Genomic DNA, 22,503 nt, shown 5'->3' with positions numbered 1-22,503 from the left:
GCCGCTAATAGACAGCATTAACTATATTGGTTTCTTATCACTGTTTAAAAGTATATTCGCATTGTATTGGTCAATTTGGGGAATCTTGGGAATGCACTGATGCACTTACAATACTTCCTATTGGAAACTACACTTTGTTCAGCACTCTTTCACATAACACCATTTTCAGAGACCCAATTAGGCCTTGCCAACCAGCGAAGAGGAATACTCCTTCCCAGGTTGCCTACATGTGAACTTTTCATAACACACTCTTCCCAGTTCTGCCTCTCCAACTCTGGGCTAATTAATGCCTTTGATCACTGTTGTGGCAAGTTGGTGCATCGGCTGCTATTTTTCTGCATTCTCCTGCTGTGCTGCATTACTCGAATTTACTTTGCCCTTCTTACCTGCATCAGTTTCAGTACCCTGCCAACAGTAATCCATCACACTTGTCTGGCCCAGCACTGGAAGGCAACAGGCATCCCTTCTTTGCTGGGACCTCGCTGGCCACAAAGTTTTCCCGGAGACTTGGGGACACTGAAGAAACCGCCGAAGTAGTCACACAGCCCCTTTAGCTCCAACGGAAACGGCCCTCTCTAGGTCACCAGTCGTTCATTCAATAGCATTTATTGAGCACTTACTGTGTGCAGAGCACTGTACTAAGTGCTTGGGAGAGTACAGTACAATCAACAGAAGCATTCCCTGACCACAATGAGTTTATAGTCTAAAAGGGAGGAGACAGACATTAATATAAAGAAATGAATTACAGATATATACCTAAGTGCTGCAGGGCAGGGATGGGGGAAGAACAAAGGGAGCAGTCAGGGTGCCACAGAAGGGAGTGGGAGAAGAGGAAACGGGTTTAGTCAGGGAAGGCCTCCTAGAGTACATGTGCCTTCATTAAGGCTGTGAAGTGGGGAAGAGTCATTGTCTCCTTCTTGCCAAATCCAGCAGCCTCTACTCCATCCTAATCCTTCTCGACTTCTTGGCTGCCTTCGACGCTGTGGACCACCCCCTTCTGGAAACATTATCCAACCTTGACTTCACTGATACTGTCCTCTCCCAGTTCTCCTCCTATCTCCCTGGCCGCTCCTTTTCAGGCTCCCCCTCTGCCTCCCACCTGTGGGAGTCCTTCAACGCTCAGTTCTGGGTCCCCCTCTATTCTCCAATTACACCCACTCCCTGGGAGAACTCATTTGCTCCCATGGCTTCACTCATTCAATTGTATTTATTGAGCCCTTACTGTATGCAGAGCGTTGTACTAAGCACTTGGGAGAATACAATATAACAGTAAACAGAACCACCCACTGCCCACAGTGAGCTTACAGTCTAGCTTCAATTACCATCTCTATGCAGATGATTCCCAAATGGACCTCTCCAGCCCTGACCTCTCTCCTTCTCTGCAGCTTTGCTTTTCCCTCTTGCCTTCAGGACACCTCTCCACCTCAAACTTAACATGTCCGAAACAGAACTCCTCCTGTTCACACTAAAAACACTGTCCTTCTCTTGACTTTCCTACCACTATCACCACCATCAGCCTTCCTGTATCACAAGCCCATACCTTGGCATAATCCTGAACTCATTTCTCATTCAACTCACATATTTAATGTCAACAAACCCTGTGGGTTCTACTTTCACATCATCTCTAGAACCTGCCCTTTCCTCTCCATCTAAACTGCTACCACACTGATCCAAACACTTAACCTAGTTCCACCTCGACTACTGCATCAGCCTCCTAGCTGATTTCCCTGCCTCCTGTCTCTCCCTTTTCCAGTCCTTACTTCGCTCTGCTCCTCGGATCATTTTTCTAAAAAGTCATTCGGTCCATGTATCCCAGCTCCTCAAAAAACCTCCAGTGGTTGCCCAGCCACCCACCCCAAGGGCTTTAAGACACTCAATCAGCTCGTTCATTTCCTGCTACAACCCAACCAGCACACTTTGCTCTAACACCAATCTATTCAATCTCATTACCTCACTCTGACCCCTTGCCTGTATCTTCCCTCTGGCTTGGATCTCCCCCAACATGTCCCACAGACCACCACACTCTCCACCTTCAAAGTCCTCCTAAAATCACATCTCCTCCAAGCCCTCATTACCTGCCCTCCCCTCTGCGTCATCTATGTACCCCTTAGTACTAGACGGTCACTCCGTCCTCAGTCCTACAGTACTTACGTATATATCCTGCACTCTGCCATTTCCCCTTTCTGTAATTTATGTTAATATCTGTCTCCCCATTCTCACCTGTAAGCTCACCGTGGGCAGGTAAAGTGTCTGTTACGGTGTTATATTGTACTCTTCCAAGTGCTTCGTACAGTGCTCTGCACACAGTAAGCACTCAATAAATACGATTTGACTGTGAGCTCCTTGTAGGCAAGGATCTTTTTTAATGGTATTTCTTAAATGTTTATGATGTGCCAGGCACTGTACTAAGCACTGGCGTAGATAAAAGATAATCAGATTGGACACAGTCCCTGTCCCACATGGGACTCACAGTCTTAATCCCCATTTTACAGATGAGGTAACTGAACACAGAGAAGTGAAGTGACTTGCCCGAGGTCACACAGCAGACAAGTGGCGGAGCAGGATTAGAACCCATGACCTTCTGATTTCCAGGCCTGTACTCTATCCACCAGGCCACGATGCTTCTCAACTCTATTGCACTGTACTTTCCCAAGTGCTTAGTCCAGTATCAATCCATACTTCATGCTGCTGCCCGGATTGTCTTTGTCCAGAAACGCTCTGGGCATGTTACTCCCCTCCTCAAAAATCTCCAGTGGCTACCAATCAATCTGTGCATCAGGCAGAAACTCCTCACCCTGGGCTTCAAGGCTCTCCATCACCTCGCCCCCTCCTACCTCACCTCCCTTCTCTCCTTCTACAGCCCAGCCCACACCCTCCGCTCCTCTGCCGCTAATCTCCTCACCGTACCTCGTTCTCGCCTGTCCCACCGTTGACCCCCGGCCCACGTCATCCCCCTGGCCTGGAATGCCCTCCCTCCCAACATCCGCCAAGCTAGCTCTCTTCCTCCCTTCAAGGCCCTACTGAGAGCTCACCTCCTCCAGGAGGCCTTCCCAGACTGAGCCCCCTCCTTCCTCTCCCCCTCGTTCCCCTCTCCATCCCCCCCGTCTTACCTCCTTCCCTTCCCCACAGCACCTGTATATATGTATATATGTTTGTACATATTTATTACTCTATTTATTTTGCTTGTACATATCTGTTCTATTTATTTTATTTTGTTAATATGTTTGGTTTTGTTCTCTGTCTCCCCCTTCTAGACTGTGAGCCCACTGTTGGGTAGGGACTGTCTCTATATGTTGCCAACTTGTATTTCCCAAGCGCTCAGTACAGTGCTCTGCACACAGTAAGCGCTCAATAAATAGCACTGATTGATTGATTTTGCACACAGTAAACACAATATCACCATCATCTTCATCAATGGTATTTGAGCGCTTACTGTGTGCAGGGCACTGGACTAAAAACTTGGGAAAACACAATCCCACAGAGTTGGTAGACCCACTTCTTGCCCAGAATGATCTTACAGTCTAATTCTGTATTTCTAATAAAATTTTGGGTTTTCCTAGTGCTGACATGTGACTCTAGCATTTCTTCCACCTTAACGTCAGTCCACCCGTGCTATGTTGATTCTGCAAAGGAGCCCATTATCCCTGGCATGGCTTTCTGGGTGCAGTTCCAGAGCTTAAATAGTCCCCAGCATAAAGAAGCTGCTGGAGAAGATAGGCACTGAGAAGCAGCATGGCTTAGTGGCTAGAGCACGGGCCTGGAAGTCAGAAGGTCATGGGTTCTAATCCCAGCTCTGCCACTTGTCTTCTGTGTAACCTTGGGCAAGTCACTTCACTTCTCTGGGCCTCAGTTACCTCATCTGTAAAATGGGGATTGAGATCTTGAGCCCCACGTGGGACAGGGACTGTGTCCAATCCGATCTGCTTATATCCATCCCAGCGCTCAATAGAGTGCCTGGCACAGAGTAAGCACATAAATACCATAATAATTATTATTATTATTATTAAACTTGACTTCTACTTAGCTCTGAATGGCCTTGGTCAGTGATTCTCAGGGAAAAGAATGTTCTCATTTAAAATTTCATTCTTGACGTATTTTGCTAAGTTCATATCTGATTAGTTACCTTCAACTGTCGGCATCAAACAAAACTCCTCACCATCGGCTTTACGGCACTCAACCAGCTCTCTCCCTCCTACCTTACCTCACTGATCTACTACTACACTTTGCTCCTCTAACACCAACCTACTCACTATACCTCAATCTCGGCCATCTTGCCACCGACCCCTCGCCCACGACCTCCTTCTCACCTGTAACTCCCTCCCCCTTCATATGCAACCACTTGCCCCATCTTCAAAGCAGAAAGAGGCCGGGCCTGGGAGTCAGAGGACTTGGGTTCTAATCCCACTTCTGCCACTGGCCTCCCGTGTGACCTTGGGCAAGTCTGGCTCTGAAGTCCCTCGGCTGTAAAATGGGGATTCAATACCCGTTCTCCCTTCTACTTGCAATGTGAGCCCCAAGTGGGACCTGATGGTCTTGAATCTACCCCAGAGCTTGGTAAAAGGCGTGACATAGAGTAAGCGCTCAACAAATACCACAGTTATTATTACTATATCTCCTCTGTGGCACCTTCCCTGACTAAGCCCAGATCATCTTTGTGCAGAAACGCCCTGGGCACGTTACTCCCCTCCTCAAAAATCTCCAGTGGCTGCCTGTCAACCTACGCATCAAGCAAAAACTCCTCACTCTCGGCTTCAAGGCTCTCCATCACCTCGCCCCCTCCTACCTCACCTCTCTTCTCTCCTTCCATAGCCCAGCCCGCACGCTCCGCTCCTCTGCCACTAACCTCCTCACTGTACTTCGTTCTCGCCTGCCTGCCATCGAACTCCGGCCCACATCCTCCCCCTGGCCTGGAATGCCCTCCCTCCACACATCTGCCAAGCTAGCTCTCTTCCTCCCTTCAAAGCCCTACTGAGAGCTCACTACCTCCAAGAGGCCTTCCCAGACTGAGCCCCCTTTTTCCTCTCCTCCTCCCCATTCCCCCACCCTACCTCCTTCCCCTCCCCACAGCACCTGTATATAATAATAATAATGGCATTTATTAAGCGCTTACTATGTTCAAAGCACTGTCCTAAGCGCTGATATGTTTGTAGAGATTTATTACTCTATTTATTTTACTTGTACATATATACTATTCTATTTTGTTAATGATGTGCATTTAGCTTTAATTCTATTTGTTCTGACGATTTGACACCTGTCCACATGTTTCATTTTGTTGTCTGTCTCCCCCTTCTAGACTGTGAGCCCATTGTAGGGTAGGGACCAACTCTATATGTTGCCAACTTAGACTTCCCAAGCGCTTAGTACAGTGCTCTGCACACAGTAAGCGCTCAATACGATTGAATGAATGAATGACTAAGCCCTCATTTCCCCCATACCCCCTCCCTTCTGTTTTGCCCATGCACTTGGATCTGTACTCCTTAAGCACTTTGATATTCACCCCAACCCCAGAGCACTTATGTCTATATCCTTATACTCTGCTCCTTCCCCTCTCTATAATGCATTTTAATGTCTTTTTCCCTGACTAGATTGCAAGCTTCTTCAGGATAGGGATCAAGTCTACTAGCTCTATTGTACTGTACCTCCCAAGTGCTTAGTACAGTGCTTTGCACATAGAAAGCACTCAACAAATGCTACTGACTGAATGATTCAACTTTGTCATGAGAACATAAGCAATGCCATTAAGTCAGAACAATGGCCCATCTCCTGTGATGGCAGCAACACATCAATAAGCAAGGGAGGGAAAAGAACCCCTGAATGGCTTACAGTGGAATCAAGGAGGTCACCCAGGGGAAAAAGCCATCAGTTTTTAAAATGGAAAGCTCATTCCAGTGGGGAGAAAAGGAAAGCCCAGAGGGGTGGGACAGGTGCAAACCCGAAATTAGGGACAAAGGAGTTTGAAGAGCACCTTGCAAGGGTGCTTTTAATAATAAAAAACCCTCCAATGTCTCCAGAGGAAAAGGCCAGTTAGGGAATCAAGGGAACCACTCAATGATCAAGGGGTAAGAAGTGCACTCAGGGATGAAAAGGAGGTAGCTGAGAGGCTCAATGAATTCTTTAGTTCAGTCTTTCTTTACTAAGAGATTCATACCCTCCTTGTGGAAGCTCAAGGCAGAGCAACTGAATCAAATTGTGGGGTCTGCAAGGGACGCTTTAGACCATTCTGATTAACTACATAAAAACGAATCCCTCGGACGGTAGCATCCACCAAGTTTTTGTCTTTTTGTCTTTTTTTAATGCTAATTTACTAAGCACTTACTATGTGGCAGGCACTGTACTAAGCGCTGGGGTAGATACAAGGTTGTCAGGTTGGACACAGTCCCTGTCCCGCATGGGGCTCACAGTCTTAATCCCCATTTTACAGATGAGGTAACTCAAAGCACAGAGAAGCAAAGTGACTTGCCCAAGGTCACACAGCAGACAAGTGTTCTGAAAAATAGCATTACAAATGGCTTCTATTCCAAAAGACCAGTGGATCACCAGGGGAACTCCCATCTACATCTAACTCCCAGATGTGATCCTGAGAGATAATAATAATAATAATAGTATTTATTAAGTGCTTACCATGTTTCAAGAACTATTCTAAGCACTGGGGTAGATACAAGCTAATCAGACTGGACACGGTCCCTGTCCCACATGGAGCTCACAGTCTTAATCCCCATTTTACAGATGAAGTAACAAACAGAGAAGTGAAGTGACTTGCCCAAGGTCACATAGCAGACAAGTGGCAGAGCCGGGATTAGAACCCAGGTCCTTCTGACTTCCAGGCCCGGGCTCTGAGTCTCACATCTTTACCTGGCAAATTAGGAAAATCTAAAATTAAATGAAAAACTGGTCAGCATTTAGAAAAACACAACTCACTGGGCGAAGAGCCCATGGTTTCTATAAGGGAATGCCTCCCTAAGAGTCATGTAAGCATGTAGATAGAGAAAACCAGGGAACAGAATTCCTTTAGGCTTTCAAAAGGACTAAATTCCCCACCAAAGGCTTATCTACAAATTGGGAATGTTCTTGTCATTGAGAGAAAACTGGCCAGGAGAGAGGCAACGAATGGTCCATCAGAGGAGATGGGGCCTTGTTCTAACTTAATAACGGTGTTGCTTATGTTCTCAAGACTTTAAGTTGAAGGTAACTAGCCAGATAAGAATTTAGCAAAATACATGAAAAAAACAAATGAAGGCTAGAGATTAATGGACGGAGAAGTGTAAACAGTGGGTTCCCCTTGGGCTCAGTGCTAGAATTGGTTTTAACATTTTCAGAAATAATCTGGAAGAAGGGTTGGAGAGTGAAATCTCCAAGTTGGCAGATGACATTAAGCTCTTTTGGGTGGGAATAAACTATAGGAAGACCTCAAATTGGAGTGAGCCATTAAGTGGAAAATGAACTTCAATGGGAACAAGGTTTTCTGTTTTACTTTGCTTTTTTAATGGTATTTATTAAGCTCTTACTATGTGCTGGGCGTTGTTCTAAGCACTGAGGAAATATTCATTCAGTCAGTCATATTTATTGAGCGCTTACTGTGTGCAGAGCACTGCACTAAGTGCTTGGGAGAGTACAACACAAGCTAGTCAGGTGGGACACAGTCCAGGTTCCACATTCATTCAGTCGTATTTATTGAACGCTTACTGTGTGCAGAGCACTGTGCTAAGCGCTTGGGAAGTACAGATCGGCAACTGTGAACACAAGGGGTTCACAGTCTTAACGCCCATTTTACAGATGAGGCAACTGAGGCCCAGAGAAGTGAAGTGAAGGAGTTTCAGGCAGAAACTCCTCACCCTTGGCTTCAAGGCTCTCCATCACTACACCCCCTCCTACCTCACCTCCCTTCTCTCCTTCTACAGCCCAACCCGCACCCTCCGCTCCTCTGCCGCTGATCTCCTCACCGTGCCTCGTTCTCGCCTGTCCCGCCATCGACCCCGGGCCCATGTCATCCCCCTGGCCTGGAATGCCATCCCTCCCCACATCTGCCAAGCTAGCTCTCTTCCTCCCTTCAAGGCCCTACTGAGAGCTCACTTCCTCCAGGAGGCCTTCCCAGACTGAGCCCCCTCCTTCCTCTCCCCCTCGTCCCCCTCTCCATCCCCCCCGCCTTACCTCCTTCCCTTCCCCACAGCACCTGTATATATGTATATATGTTTGTACGTATTTATTACTCTATTTTATTTGTACATATCTATTCTATTTATTTTATTTTGTTAATATGTTTTGTTCTCTGTCTCCCCCTTCTAGACTGTGAGCCCACTGTTGGGTAGGGACCATCTCTATATGTTGCCAACTTGTACTTCCCAAGCGCTTAGTACAGTGCTCTGCACACAGTAAGCGCTCAATAAATACGATTGAATGAATGAATGAAAGTGACTTGCCCAAGGTCAGACAGAAGACAAGTGGCAGAGCCCAGGATTAGAACCCAGATCTTTCTGACTCCCAGGCCCGTGCTCTATCCAGTAGGCCACGTTGCTTCTGCCTCCCCCTCTGGTCTGTAAGCTTCTTGTGGGCAGGAACCATGTCTACCTAATCTTTAGTGTCCTCCTCTCCCAAGGACATAGTACAGTGCTCTGCTCACAGTAAACGCTCAATCAATCAATCAATCATATTTATTGAGCGCTTACTGTGTGCAGAGCACTGTACTAAGCACTTGGGAAGTATAAGTTGGCAACATATAGAGAGAGTCCCTACCCAACAGTGGGCTCACAGTCTAAAAGGGGGAGACAGAGAACAAAACCAAACATACTAACAAAATAAAATAAATAGAATAGATATGTACAATAAATAAATAAATAGAGTAATAAATATGTACAAACATATATACATATATGCAGGTGCTGTGGGGAAGGGAAGGAGGTAAGGTTGGGGGGATGGAGAGGGGGACGAGGGGGAGAGGAAGGAAGGGGCTCAGTGTGGGAAGGCCTCCTGGAGGAGGTGAGCTCTCAGTAGGGCCTTGAAGGGAGGAAGAGAGCTAGCTTGGCGGATGGGCAGAGGGAGGGCATTCCAGGCCCGGGGGACGACATGGGCCGGGGGTCGATGGTGGGACAGGCGAGAATGAGGTACAGTAAGGAGGCTAGCAGCAGAGGAGCGGAGGGTGCAGGCTGGGCTATAGAAGGAGAGAAGGGAGGTGAGGTAGGAGGGGGTGAGGTGATGGAGAGCCTTGAAGCCCAGGGTGAGGAGTTTCTGCCTGGTGCACAGATTGATTGATAGCCACTGGAGATTTTTGAGGAGGGGAGTAACATGCCCAGAGCGTTTCTGGACAAAGACAATCTGAGCAGCAGCATGAAGTATGGATTGAAGTGGGGAGAGACACGAGGATGGGAGATCAGAGAGAAGGCTGATGCAGTAGTCCAGACGGGATAGGATGAGAGCTTGAATGAGCAGGGTAGCGGTTGGGATGGATAGGAAAGGGCGGATCTTGGCAATGTTGTGGAGCTGAGACCGGCAGGTTTTGGTGACGGCTTGGATGTGAGGGGTGAATGAGAGAGCGGAGTCAAGGATGACACCAAGGTTGCAGGCTTGTGAGACAGGAAGGATGATAGTGCTGTCAACAGAGATGGGGAAAGTCAGGGAGAGGGCAGGGTTTGGGAGGGAAGACAAGGAGTTCAGTCTTGGACATGAGTTTTAGGTGGCAGGCAGACATCCAGATGGAGATGTCCTGAAGGCAGGAGGAGATGCGAGCCTGGAGAGACAACTATTACCAATCAATACCATTGATTGGTAATAGGTAATAAATCTAGGGGGGAAAAAAAAACCCAAATTCCACCTACATGAGGATGGGCTCAGAGTCATCAGTCATGACTCAGGAAAGAGACCTTGAAGCCACTGTTGACTGTTCATTTAAATCAGTGGTTAATGCGTGACAGCAGCCAAGAAAGTCAACTAAATGCTGCACATCATGAGGAAGGGAATAGGAAACAAAAACAATAGACAGTTTTAAGGATGCTAGATGGTCCATTCCTAGGCATGAGTACGGATGACAAGGACAGCAGCATGGCCTAGTGGCAGGAGCACACAGTTGGGAGCCAGGGGATGTGGGTTCTAATCCCAGCTCCGCCGCTTGTCTGCTGTGTGACCTGGGGCAAGTCATTTCACTTTTCTGTGACTCAGTTACCTCATCTAGAAAATGGGGATGAAGACTGTGAGCCCCATGTGGGACAGGGGCTGTGTCCAACCTGATTAGCTTGTACCCACCCCAGCGCTCAGTATAGTGACTGGCACATAATAGGTCCTTAAAGAGCACCATTCACATCCAATCTGTCACCAAAACCTGCCGGTCTCACCTCCGCAACATTGCCAAGATCTGCCCTTTCCTCTCCATCCAAACCGCTACCCGCTACCCTGCACGTTCAATCTCTCATCCTATCCCGACTGGATTACTGCATCAGCCTCCTCTCCAATCTCCCATCCTCGTGTCTCTCCCTACTTCAATCCACACTTCACGCCGCTGCCCGGATCGTCTTTGTGCAGAAACGCTCTGGGCATGTTTCTCCCCTCCTCAAAAATCTCCAGTGGCTACCAATCAACCTACACATCAGGCAAAAACTCCTCACCCTGGGCTTCAAGGCTCTCCATCACCTCGCCCCCTCCTACCTCACCTTCCTTCTCTCCTTCTACAGCCCTGCCTGCACCCTCCGCTCCTCTGCCGCCAACCTCCTCACTGTGCCTCGTTCTCACCTGTCCCGCCGTCGACCCCCGGCCCACGTCATCCCCCTGGCCTTGAATGCCCTCCCTCCGCACATCCGCCAAGCTAGCTCTCTTCCTTCCTTCAAAGCCCTACTGAGAGCTCACCTCCTCCAGGAGGCTTTCCCAGACTGAGCCCCCTCCTTCCTCTCCCCATTCCCCCCACCTTACCTCCTTTCCCTCCCCACAGCACCTGTATAAATGTATATATTTGTACGTATTTATTACTCTATTTAACTTGTACATATTTATTCTATTCATTTTATTTTGTTAATACGTTTTGTTTTGTTGTCTGTCTCCCCCTTCTAGACTGTGAGCCCGCTGTTGGGTAGGGACCGTCTCTATATGTTGCCAACTTGTACTTCCCAAGAGCTTAGTACAGTGCTCTGCACACAGTAAGCACTCAATAAATAAATGAATGAATTACTATTATTATTATAGCTGCTGCATATATCTTATTGCCTCTGTCTGACAGAGAATGTAGGGTGAGGCAGACCACTCCTCTGACCAGGCAGGAGATTTGCTTAGGCTCTCAATGTTCCATCCGACCTCAGCCTTCTCGACCAATCAATAGTATTTATTGAGCACCATCAATGGGCTCGATAAATGTATTGAGCATCTCCAATTCAGAGCACTTGAGAGGGTACTAAAGGGTGAGACAAGATCTGTGCCTTCAAGGAGCTTACAATCTAATTAGGGGCACAGAAAGACACAAGGCATTCACAGAGAAAGTAATGATGCTACTGTTGTTGAAAGCAAAAGTACTGAAGGATATATAATAATGATAATAATAAAAATAATAATGATGGCATTTGTTAAGCGTTTACTATGTGCCAAGAACTGTTCTAAGCGCTGGGACAGATACAAGGTAATCAGGCTGTCCCACGTGGGGCTCACAGTCTTAATCCCCATTTTACAGATGAGTTAACTGAGGCACAGAGAAGTGAAGTGACTTGCCCAAAGTCACACAGCAGACAAGTGGCAGAGCCGGGATTGGAACCCACATCCTCTGACCCCCCAAGCCCATGTTCTTTCCACTGAGCCACGCTGCTTCACAATAATAACAGTATTTGTTAAGCGCTTACTATGTGCCAAGCACTGTTCTAAGCACTGGGGTACATAAAAGGTAATCAGGTTGTCCCATGTGGGGCTCACGGTCTTCAACCCCATTTTCCAGATGAGAACTGAGGCCCAGAGAAGCGAAGTAGCTAACTTCATACATACAACTAGGTCTACGTCAAAAATACGTCTCACGCTAAGGAGAGCTAAAGGAAGATTCATTCATTCACTCCATCGCATTTATTGAGCGCTTACTGTGTGCAGAGCACTGTGCTAAGTGCTTGGGAGAGTACAATACAACATGTGACTTGGGTCTGTGGAGCTCAATCGCAGAATGGTCCCTAAGAGATGGGTTTTCAATAGAGTCTTCTAGACTGTGAGCCCACTGTTGGGTAGGGACCGTCTCTATATGTTGCCAACTTGTACTTCCCAAGCGTTTAGTACAGTGCTCTGCACACAGTAAGTGCTCAATAAATACGATTGATTGATTGATTGATTTTCAGGAGGGCTTTGATGATGGGAAGAGCTGTGGTCTGGTGGATTTGAAGGGGGAGGGAGTTCCAGGCATGAGATAGGACATGAGCAGGGGGACAGAGTTGGGAGAGTTGAAAACAAGGCATAGTAAAAACAGATTGAGGCATTCTAACCATCTAAGTCCATCTTCATAAGGAGATTTTCCTCTGATAATAATGGCACTTAATCATCTCTGATCATCTCAGTTGCCTTCCTCTGTAAGGTTCTCCAGGTCGTTGTGGGCAGGAAATGTGTCTGCCAACTCTGTGGTCCTGTATTCTCCCAAGCGCTTGGCATAGTGTTCTGCACAAAGTAAGCGTGCAAAAAAATCCATTGATGATAATGTCATTCCTAAAATGTAAGACAGAGCTGCACACAGTATCCCAGGTGTAGGTGTACCATGGCCTTATGTAGTGACAAAACTTGGTCTTTTCCTTTGCTTTCCGTTAGTCTAATTTTAAAAAGATGAAACCACAGAAACATTGTAATGACCACAGCAGACCAGCAGCTCGGGCTAGTGGAAAAAGCCCAGGCCTGGGAGTCAGAGGTCCTGGTTCTAATCCTGGTTCTGCCACTTGCCTGCTGAGGGACCTGGGGCAAGCCACTTAACTGCTCTGGGTTTTCTCATCTGTAAAAGGGGGATTCAATAGCTGCTCTCCCTCCTGCACAGACTCTGAGTCCCATGAGGGGCAGGGGCTGGGTCCCACCTGATTATCTCATCTCTCCCAGCACACAGTATGCACTTCGCAAATACGAGAAGCAGTGTGGCTCAGTGGAAAGAGCCCGGGCTTTGGAGTCAGAGGTCATGGGTTCAAATCCCAGCTCCACCAATTGTCAGCTGTGTGACTTTTGGCAAGTCACTTAACTTTTCTGTGCCTCTATTATTTTCAGCGCTTTGAACAGCGCTTTGCACATAGTAAGCGCTTAATAAATGCCATCAAAAAAAAATCACAATCATTACTATTACCACAGATCTGTATGAACCTCTACACACTTCCAAGGCCCCAGTGAAATATCATGACAGCTTCTTCTTCAGCGGGAAGTCTTCAGAGATCAACAGTCTTCTCCACCCAACTTTCACCATCTCAGATGAGGGCCCCCTCAAATGGAGTGAACCTGACAACTTCATTCATTCAATAGTATTTCATTCATTCGTTCAATCGTATTTATTGAGCGCTTACTGTGTGCAGAGCACTGTACTAAGCGCCTGGGAAGTACAAGTCAGCAACATATAGAGACAGTCCCTACCCAACTACGGGCTCACAGTCTAGAAGGGGGAGACAGACAACAAAACAAAACATGTAGAGAGGTGATATGGACTTTGCTCTTGCTTCCAAAGTCACCATGGCACACCAGCTGAAATTTCTGGGCAGGGGCTGGGGAGAGGGGGCAGCTTAGGTCTCTGCAAAGGTTGTTCCCTCATTTCCATCTTCACCACAATACGAAAAGACATCTGACTGCCCCAAGCACCTCCCAAGCCCCCATCAGGTAAAATCCTAGCTGAAGTCCTTCTGGGTAGCTCTCAACCATGTGTTCCAGGAATCGCAAAGTGGCTTCGGGCCATAGCGTGGAAGGGTTAACATATGCTCAGCGCGCCAAATACAGGGACAAACAACCTCAAAACCTCTATGTGACCTTACCAGATGGTTTAGCCTCCTTGATAGGTCTGAATTCTTTAGCAGTCCTTAGGCAAGTTTGTCAGGGAAGAGACTGCAGAAAAGATCCCAAGACTACTCTATGATTCTGTTCCGAAGAGACAATGCGATCTCGTTCCAAATATTCCCTATGACCAAAGATGGCTGTACAACAGAGGTGGTATTTTATTCAATCTGTTCGAGTCAGCCATATTTCAGAAAATACCAAGAAACCATGTTGGATTCTGCTTTCACTAATCTGGGAAGCTCTTCCAACTCAACAGGCTACAAGTAGCATATTCATTCATTCATTCAATCGTATTTATTGAGCGCTTGCAAACACCATTCACTGAGTTAAATAAGCCAGAAGACCTACTAGATACTGCATCTTCTGTACTGCCGGAAGGGAAAATGACTCTCTCCCTGTCTAAATCTCTGATCTAGAATCTTTTGCTGATAGGACTACTAACACCTCACTGACAACTCTAGTCGATATATATATATCTATATATATATATCTATATATATATATATATATATATATATATATATGTATCTATATATATAGAGAGAGATATATATATAGATACAGATGTATTGTAGGTTTCAGGCTTAAATATAGGGAAGACCCTTCCAAGCCTTACTCATTGGCTAGTATAAAGGGTGTGGGGGAGGGGGATACCGGGGAAGAGAGAGAGAAGAATTCAACTCTCCCTACCAAGTAGTGACCTGGTCCTCTAAATTTTTCTTAGAAAAATGAAGAAAAGCCCTCCGGCTATAGAGAAAGCAAAATACAAAATTGGTCCAATGCAAAAAGGGAAATTGAAAGCATTACATTTCATAATTTGAGTGCTCTAAGCATACCAGGTATAGTAGTTTACTTCACAATTCCAAAAAAGGCAAGCTAATTTCTTATCCTCTCGATCTCTAGGGATTTAACATCCCCAAGCCTTGTATCCAACAGGAAGGAAATCTCTCACTTCCCCAGCTATTTCAGTTATATAAATCAACAGTTCATGGGTCTATGGTTTGGAATTGGAGAGTGAATTTAGATTCACAGGCTTTTTAGAGCTGCCCACCAATGGGTAACCAAGTATCATTACCACCTAATAAACGTACCTTGATCTACAGATCAATACAGCTTCTAACTTTCCATAGCTTTTTATTGCTGTGAGAATTCTTCAATAAAAAAGTTTCAAAAACTTCCTGTTAGATAAAAGAATGATTTGCTCAACTTTGTAATGGTGCCATAATCCACCAGAGCGAAGTCTGGGATATATACTAGTAATGAGACAATTTCACAGAATTGCAACTTTCAAAACTGTTTGCCTGGTTAAAAAAACAAACTTTGCTCATTTCTAGACCAAGGGTAATTTTGTCCAGGAAGAGTTGACAGGTTTTTCCTTCAAAGAACATTTCTTTCACCAAGTATATTTAAAAAAAAACACCCAAACTACCAAAAGAAATGTATATATGATGGAAAAAAAAATAAAATCATTTATCTGAGCACTAGCTATTCCAACAGAGGTTACCTGGGATAAAAGTCCAAAGAACCAAACCCAATTTTGTTCTGTATCTTAACATGAGATTTCCAATGTGAACTAAGCTCTGTCTCAAATGACTCGAATACTCTTTTCTGGTTTAAGAAGCTTTGTTTTGGGGTTTTTTTGGGGGGGCGGGGGGGAGAAAGATGAAGAGACTTTCAACTATCCTTTCCTTCTAAATTTACCCCCAAACCATCATCAGTAGTATTTATTTACTGTATTTACTTCCCAAGCGCTTAGTACAGTGCTCTGCACACAGTAAAGGCTCAATAAATACGATTGAATGAATGAATGAATTTACTGTAGGCAAAGCACTGTACTAGGCTTTTGGAAACACACAATAAAAGTAAACACTGTTTCTGCCCTCCAGAAGGGTACAATCTAAACGGGGAAGCAAGAGCATACAAAATATCAGATATACAATAGGTATGAGCCCACTGTTGGGTAGGGACCGTCTCTATATGTTGCCAACTTGTACTTCCCAAGTGCTTAGTACAGTGCTCTGCACACAGTAAGCGCTCAATAAATACGATTGAATGAATGAATGAAAATAATTCGTTCACAGTATATTAACCAGAGTTTCTACTGGTAACACTGAAGCATCATTAAGAAAGGGATATGCAAAGGCTGCAGGAAGAAAGCCTACCACAATTTGATACTGTTCAGAGATGATTGTGGAGGCATGAAGGGGAGAGAAGGCTTGATGCCCTTTCTGCAGGCTGATCCCTTTTCCCATTTTAACCCCCCAAAAGGGGCTTTCATGACAAAAATGTCCACCCAAGTTCTATCTCGGTGACTCCCGCCCCCCACCCCCCAAGAAAAAAACAAAAACAACAACAATCAGGGCCTCAGATTTCATGAACTAACCATAATTCTTTCTACATATCATCCCACCTTAAAAAAATTTCACCCCAAGAGTTGTACAGCACCCCTCTTCCCCCTCCCCCACCCCTTCCACAGTTAAGGAAGGCTGGACCTAGCTTCTTCCGGACTTAAGACATGGCACTAATGATCAGATAGGCTAAAGAAATACCAAAATGTCCTCCCCTCCCCTCCCCCAGAGGAGCTGAGTCAGCTCTCTCCACTGTTCTCCCAGTCCAGGGAGCTCAAGATGAATTCTGATCTTCCATGTGGGCACTACGCCACAAACTGGCCCTCTCCAACTACTATTACCGTGTTGCATTAAAGTGCCTTTGTGCATCACTTTTCCAGTCTTTGGTCCCCAAATCTGACCCATTTCCCTGAAGTTTCCCTTCCAATGATTTAACGCATAAGAACAGACAGCTGTTAAAGACGGATACTCCCGATGAGCTATTCCAGCAGTCACACTACATTTTGTAATTTGTTCTGAAGCATAAGGTTTTTATTTCTGTTGCGCGGGGCATCCTCGGAGGTCCTGCCATCACCACCCAGTCACTTTTACTTTTAACAAAGGTCCGATTGAAGCTGTTCTTATCACTCCATACTGCTTCAACACCTCTCTCCTGTGGGTCTCCAAAGCACATTACATCTCAGGGCATTTGCTAGTGTTATCCCCATTTTACAGCTGGGGAAACTAAGTCACAGATAAGGGATCTGCTACAGGCCACACAGCAAGTGAGTGTCACGGCTGGCACCAGAACACAGGAATTCTCTGCTCCAAGAGTCAGAGGGGTGGTGGGTGTTGCAAGAGTCATACAAGGAGTTTCTCCCCCCTAGGGCACATTTTGACTTGGCAACATTTCAAACCCCTTGTGGCCGCAGGAAGGCTGGGCCTAAACCCTGATCTCTTGAGCAGCGCTTCCATTACAAGGGTCATAACCCTCTCAGTTGGTTTCACCTTCATTTGGGGGATCTGGTCTGACCTCACTACGCTCTGGTCAACCCTGACCATTGCAAATGCCAAGGCTCCACTCCATATTCCCCACCTCTCGCATCGCTGTTGTGCCAGACAAGCTGCTTCCTTCGAGGCAGTGCCAGTCTGAGGTTGGCCAGAAAGAGGCAGTAAAGTAGTAAGCAACTAGCAAGCGGCATCCTGCCCAAACTTGACTAGAGCAAGATCCTCAGTACCTCTCAGCCTGCATCTTTCTACACGGGATAAAATAGCTTCAGTTCAAACTTGTGTCCACACGGCACCCTGACAGATTTAGAACTCAAATTATAGTCTGAGGAAGAGCTTTCACAAGGAACCCAAATTAAACCAGATTTACGTTGAACCTGGGGGCCTGGCCTTGAATCGAACTGTAAAGAGAGCTACCGTTCTACCCAGTTGGGAGTTCAGCACTCAGGTAATCCCAGCTGGAGCAGAAATTCAGGTCATGTGAGTTGGAAGTCATTTAGGAAAAGTATTTTTCCCCAAAGGTTTTTGAGTTGGGCAGTTTTGTGCATGGACACAGAGTGGTTACAACAGCTCCTCGAGTTTCAAAATGAGTTCATTCCAGTCCTGTAGACCACTACTCAGAGTCACTATTCATCCACTTGGGCCGGTAGGGCTTTGCATTCAGCAAAGCCGATCAAATTAGCAGTTGGGGGTGAATTTTCAATCCAAGGTGGGAAAGTACGTACACATTGGTAAAAACGCATGTAAAAAATCTCCTTCATGGTCCATTAAAGTCATAAGTTTTACTTGCAAAAACACGGACTTTGCTGAGAAGTCAAGTCGCCGCTGGGCTTCTGCCTCCCACCTCCCCCAACCTGGGGAGGTTCAATTCCTGCTCCTTGCCCGGTATTTCCCCAAAATGTGAAGCACACAAACCCTGAGACCCCCCTACGCCCCCAAGAGAATACTGTATTGCACTGGAGTGAACTGGCTTGGGGCTAGGGAAAGCAAAATAGACGCAGTGATCGTTTTTAAAAAAGAGAAAGGGAAGGAGACAAGGCTGGGTGGGGGACAGAAGGGGTCACTCTATGTGACTTAACACGATAATGGAGAGACAATAGTGTGGCTCGTTCTGGGCCCGGGCCACACCGCGGTTATTCCGAACAGGCGGGGGTGGGGGGGAATTGTTTTAAAAATAGGGTGCTTAAACGTGATTTTTTTGGGGGGGGGGCGGGGGGTAAGAGATCCATCCCTATCCAAGAAGCTTTCCGAGGGGTGAATTGGTGGGAGGAGAAAAAGTTGCTCACGCCTTAGTCTTCTGATGGGATCCGATTAAAAGGAGACACAAACCGGAGGGCCAACCCACACGGCCCCCCACTCCCTCCCTCTTACCCAAAGGCTCCAAACACCAAGTTACACGGACTCGAATGCGAAAAAAAGTTCAGCAGCTTTCCGAAGGCGAGAGAGGAGGGATGTTCCCAGGCTGAGACGAAGGGGACGGGGAGGGGTCATTCTTCCCACCCCAGGGGGCTGCCGCCTTCGGGGTTTCCGTGACAAGGATCCTCTCAGCGGCCTACACCCGTTCCCCCCCACCCCGCCCCCGCCCTGCGGCCAACGGGGAGGCCCCGGCCCCCCTCGCCAGGATCGCCTCGGCTCCCCCTCCGCCACCGTGGGGACCCCCACCCCCCACTCAGTCCAGAAGCCCCCAAAAGGCCCCTCGCTGGCGGACTGGGCATGTTCCCGGGCCCGGGCAGCTGGCCCAGTGGGGCTGCGCCAGCGGCCTTTCCCCTCCCTCGCCCACCACCTCCAGCTTCAGGAGGTTTCAAGAAAGGGGAGGCCGGGTGGGGGGGGGGGGAGGTTGGGCAACCCAAAGTGAAGGTGGGGTGGGGGGCGAAACTCCTTTCTCCCACAGTCCCCACCTCCCCTCAGGGGGAGACACTTACCGGCCCCTAAAGTTGCCCCTTCTCCTCCCTGAGACTCAGGCGACCGGGGCGGCGACGGCGGCGGCCTCTGGGCGGAGACCCGGGGCTGGCGGGCGGGCGGGACGGTCCCAGCGGGACCGGGCGGAGGCGGCTCCTTCAGGTGGCGGCGACTGAGTGAGTGCGTGTGAGTGTGTGTGAGTGTGCGTGTGAGTGTGCGCGCGTGCGCGCGCATGGATGGGGCGAGGACGCGCTTTCGGGGGCGGCCGCTGCGCGCTCCGCCGCCCCCCTGTGGCGGGGGCGCGCACTCCGGCCAGTGGGGGTAAGACGTGAAAGGGCCACGGGGGCGGGGGGGGGGCGTTAACTGGTCCGTGGCGGGGGTGTGGTGCTAGTGGCAGGACACTCTGGGGGGCGAGGGGGCTGACGTCTCCGGGAGACTCGGGGTTTCTTCCTCAGACTGAAATTACCCGCTTCCCAGCCCGGCTTCCCCGGTTGCTAGGCAGATTTCGGCTCCCGCTCTTCCGGGTTCAGCCGTGTCCCCTTTGAGGAGCGCGGCCGGGAACCAATAGGAGGAAGCGAGGAGCGCCCAGCGGGCGGCGGCTGCTCCCGGAATCGGCGGCCGTGCCCTCGATCGACAGGGTCAGCGGCCAATGCGAGGCGAGCCGACGGCCGCCCCTCGCGGCCCCGGCGGCCATTGAGCCCCGGGGGGCGAGACCTCGGGAACCGGAGCGTGAATGACGAGCAGATAAGCCAATCGGTCCAGGGGGGTGGGCCGGCGGCCCGCTCGGGGCTGGGCGAGGGCCGGGTTTCGGTTTCAAGACGGCCCCGAGGGGCGGCCATGGTGGCCGGGGGCTCTCTCCGGTGCTCGGCAGGGACGCCCCCCTCACAAAGCACCCGGCGGCGGGCGGAGACGGCCGACAGAGGCCGGGAAGGAGCGCGGGCCGGCCCGGTGGCGGGCAGACGAGGCTTTCGGGATGCCGACCAACTGACCTTGGGCGGGGTGACCCCTCACCTCCGTAGTCCCTCTGAGGGAGGCATCCATTGGCCGCCTCCCCTCTCTCCTCCTCCCCTTCCGCCCCGCCCCGAGAGGCCGCCGCCCGACTTTCTTGACTAGGCCCCTCTGACCCCGAAAATGATAATGATGATAATAATGGTGGTATTTGTTAAGCAATTACTATGTGCAAAGCACTGTTCTAAGCGCTGGGGGGGGGGATACAAGGTGATCAGGTTGTCCCACGGGGGGCTCGCAGTCTTACTCCCCATTTTACAGATGAGGCAACTGAGGGCCAGAGAAGTGAAGTGACTTGCCCACGGTCACACAGCTGAGCAGTGGCTGAGGCAGGATTCGAACCCATGACCTCTGACTCCTAAAAGATAAATACATATCTATTCTATTTATTTGATTTGGTTAGTATGTTTGGTTTTGTTCTCTGTCTCCCCCTTTTAGACTGTGAGCCCACTGTTGGGTAGGGACTGTCTCTATATGTTGCCAATTTGTACTTCCCAAGCGCTTAGTACAGTGCTCTGCACATAGTAAGCGCTCAATAAATACGGTTGATGATGATGATGATGACTCCCAAGCCCGCGCTCTTTCCACTGAGCCACACTGCTTCTCTAAAGTTGGGGCGGGGGGGGGGGGGGCGGGCATCGTTTCATTCATTCTTTCAATCGTATTTATTAAGCGCTTACTCTGCGGAGCACTGTACTAAGCGCTTGGGAAAGCACAAAGCAGACAAGGAGAGCCCGGGCTTGGGAGTCAGAGGACGTGGGTTCTAATCCCGGCTCCGCCACTCGTCCATTCAATCATATTTATTGAGCGCCTACTGTGTGCAGAGCACTGTACTAAGCGCTTGGGAAGTACAAGTCGGCAACACATACAGTCCCTACCCAACAACGGGCTGACAGTCTAGAAGGGGGAGGCAGACAACAGAACAAAACATGTGGACAGGTGTCCAGTCGACAGAACAAATAGTATTAAAGCTAGATGCACATCTTAGTACAGTGCTCTGCACACAGTAAGCGCTCAATAAATACGATTGATCATCATCATCATAATAATAATAATAATAACGTTGGTATTTGTTAAGCGCTTACTATGTGCAAAGCACTGTTCTAAGCGCTGGGGAGGTTACAAAGTGATCAGGTTGTCCCATGGGGGGCTCACAATCTTCATCCCCATTTTCCAGATGAGATAACTGAGGCACAGAGAAGTGAAGTGACTTGCCCAAAGTCACACAGCTGACGTGGCGGAGCCGGGATTTGAACCCATGACCTCTGATTCCAAAGCCCGGGCTCTTTCCACTGAGCCACGCTGCTTCTCAATCATCATCATCATCATCAATCGTATTTATTGAGCGCTTACTGTGTGCAGAGCACTGTACTAAGCACCTGGGAAGTACAATTTGGCAACATTAGAGACAGTCCCTACCCAACAGTGGGCTCACAGTCTAAAAGGGGAAGACAGAGAACAAAACCAAACATACTAACAAAATAAATAGAATAGATATGTACAAGTAAAATAAATAGATAAATAAATAGAGTAATAAATATGTACAAACATATATACATATATACAGGTTGATTGATGATTAACAAAATAAATAGAATATTAAGTAGGTACAAGTAAAATAAATAGAGTACTAAATCTGTACAAATATATATACAGGTGCTTTGGGGAGGGGAAGGAGGTAGGGTGGGGGGGATGGGGAGGAGGAGAGAAAAAGGGGGCTCAGTCTGGTGTGATAGTAGAATGAACAGAATTTGGTGACAGATCAAATATGTGGGTTTAATGAGAGAGGGGACTCTCACATAGAATCCTACCTCCTCCCAAAAGACTTCCGCAGTTAATTCCCAGCAACCTGCATCATATCAACCCAATAGCCACTTCAAACAATCAATCAATCAATAGTACTTTGTTCTTCACTGATGCCCATCTTCAGCACTTGTGCACATTCTTATATTCAGATGCAGTTGAGCACTTGTCTGCTGCGTGACCTTGGGTAAGCCACTTCACTTCTCTGTGCCTCAGCTACCTCATCTGGAAAAATGGGGATTAAGACTGTGAGTCCCACGTGGGACAACTCGATTACTTTGTATCTACTCCAGAGCTTAGAAAAGTGCTTGGCACAAAGTAAGCGCTTAACAAATACCATTATTATTATGCCCAACCTAGGTTGGCCTCGCCACACCTACTGTGAAGGTTACAAGAATGAAAGAAAGAGTAGAGGTAAAATGCATTGAGGTAATAATAATGATGGTATCTGTTAAGTACTTACTATGTGCCAAGCACTGTTTTAAGCGCTGGGGTAGATACA

General features: G+C 48.0%; 1 protein-coding gene across 2 annotated transcripts in view; it reads right to left on the bottom strand.

The window, feature by feature from the left end:
• Nucleotides 1–12,449, bottom strand: part of GATAD2A (GATA zinc finger domain containing 2A) — a 180,552-nt gene extending 168,103 nt beyond the window's left edge. For both annotated transcript variants that reach the window (XM_038772500.1, XM_038772504.1), the window contains exon 1: nt 12,429–12,449. In XM_038772500.1, coding sequence (XP_038628428.1) covers nt 12,429–12,431 — 3 coding nt within the window. In that variant the 5' untranslated portion in view covers nt 12,432–12,449. The remainder of the gene's footprint in view (nt 1–12,428) is intronic.
• Nucleotides 12,450–22,503: the final 10,054 nt, after the last annotated feature.

The sequence above is a fragment of the Tachyglossus aculeatus genome, chromosome X1, assembly GCF_015852505.1.
Source record: "Tachyglossus aculeatus isolate mTacAcu1 chromosome X1, mTacAcu1.pri, whole genome shotgun sequence".
Lineage (NCBI taxonomy): Eukaryota > Metazoa > Chordata > Mammalia > Monotremata > Tachyglossidae > Tachyglossus > Tachyglossus aculeatus.
The sequence above is the reverse complement of the archived record's forward strand: the minus strand, read 5'-3'. Positions and strand labels throughout refer to the sequence as shown.